At 41.2% G+C, this 1,208-nt stretch overlaps 1 protein-coding gene across 1 annotated transcript in view; it reads left to right on the top strand.

The window, feature by feature from the left end:
* The first annotated feature begins 893 nt into the window (after window positions 1-893).
* The window catches only part of MOXD1 (monooxygenase, DBH-like 1), a 71,039-nt gene continuing 70,724 nt past the window's right edge, over window positions 894-1,208 (top strand). The window contains exon 1 of the mRNA XM_009880197.1: window positions 894-914. Within this exon, the coding sequence (XP_009878499.1) occupies window positions 894-914 (21 nt within the window). The remainder of the gene's footprint in view (window positions 915-1,208) is intronic.

The raw sequence follows: 1,208 nt of genomic DNA, 5'->3' as shown, positions 1-1,208 counted from the left end.
ACATAATAGTAAGGAACTCTACAAACCCAGAAATAACCAGAAAAAGTAACAAAATGTTAATTTTCGAAAGGCATCTTGTATTCCCTCAAGTAGAACATCATGAGAGCACCAAAGAATGTTGTAATTTGCTATTTATACAACTGATTCTCTGCGTTTTCCATTGGCTATTTTGAATGTCTAGGCTTGAACACAGCTGCAGTGATGCTTTTTGCTTCTACTCCAAATATCAGAAAGGTACTAGGGGTAGGGAATTCACCACACTTGTTGATATTTGCAAGAATGTTCTGAGGGAGAAATATTCACTATAAATGTCTGCTCGTTAATAGTCATGCCTCAGCCCACAATGCAGCACTTTACTGCTACTGCTGATAAAATACATTTTTCTGATTTAAGAAAAGAAATAATAACCTAGATTACGAGGATTGTTAGCACAATAAAATTAATCAGATTGCAGCTTTGTCTTTATTAATGTCACATGTTTTAAAATACATCTTGCAAAAAGTGGAAGAAAAAAGTAAGCATAAAGAAACTGGAGGTTGCTAGCAAGATTGTTCACTCCCACCCCCCAGCCAAGTTCTTCAAGATTTATCCTGGACTGAGTTATGATCATGTTTTTCCTTCATTTCATGTTTAAACAGAAAATGTTTGGTCTTTGGCAGTGCAGACGAACGCCTGAAGAGGTAATAAGGGTGGGAAGGAGCAGGCAAACTGCACAATCCAGGCAGTATAAATGATAAAATACCTTCCTGCCTTTACTCAAAAAAGGAAAAACTGCTGGAGCTGTCACTGTAACTGCTGAGTTTGCAGCTTGGGAGGGAGGACTTGACTGAACTCAAGACCCAAAGCGAGTTCCTCACGGACGGCTTCAGCTGCTCCCCAGCCCTGCCCACCGGATGGACCTTTATCTAAAGGAGGTAAGTGGGGAAAATGGGAGGATCTTTTCTACTCTAAAGGAGAACATTAGCCAGCAGCTTGTGGAGAGGGTAGATAAATATATTCCCTGCCATCTGTGCTGTGTTTTCTCCCTCCCTCCCACCCACCCTCACGTGTGCCTGGACCTTCCCTCTGTAAAGGGAACTGAAAACCTAAAACTGGGTTACTACAGCCCAGCACAAGGGAAGAATTAGACCTTTGTATCTTGTGCTCTTCAAGAACTTTTCTGCCACAAAGTGTCACTGAAATAGCAAGAAGCCTCATTGTCTGACATG

This window comes from Charadrius vociferus, unplaced genomic scaffold (genome assembly GCF_000708025.1).
Source record: "Charadrius vociferus isolate BGI_N301 unplaced genomic scaffold, ASM70802v2 scaffold82, whole genome shotgun sequence".
In the NCBI taxonomy this organism is placed as follows: domain Eukaryota; kingdom Metazoa; phylum Chordata; class Aves; order Charadriiformes; family Charadriidae; genus Charadrius; species Charadrius vociferus.
This window is presented reverse-complemented; position numbering and strand designations above follow the sequence as displayed.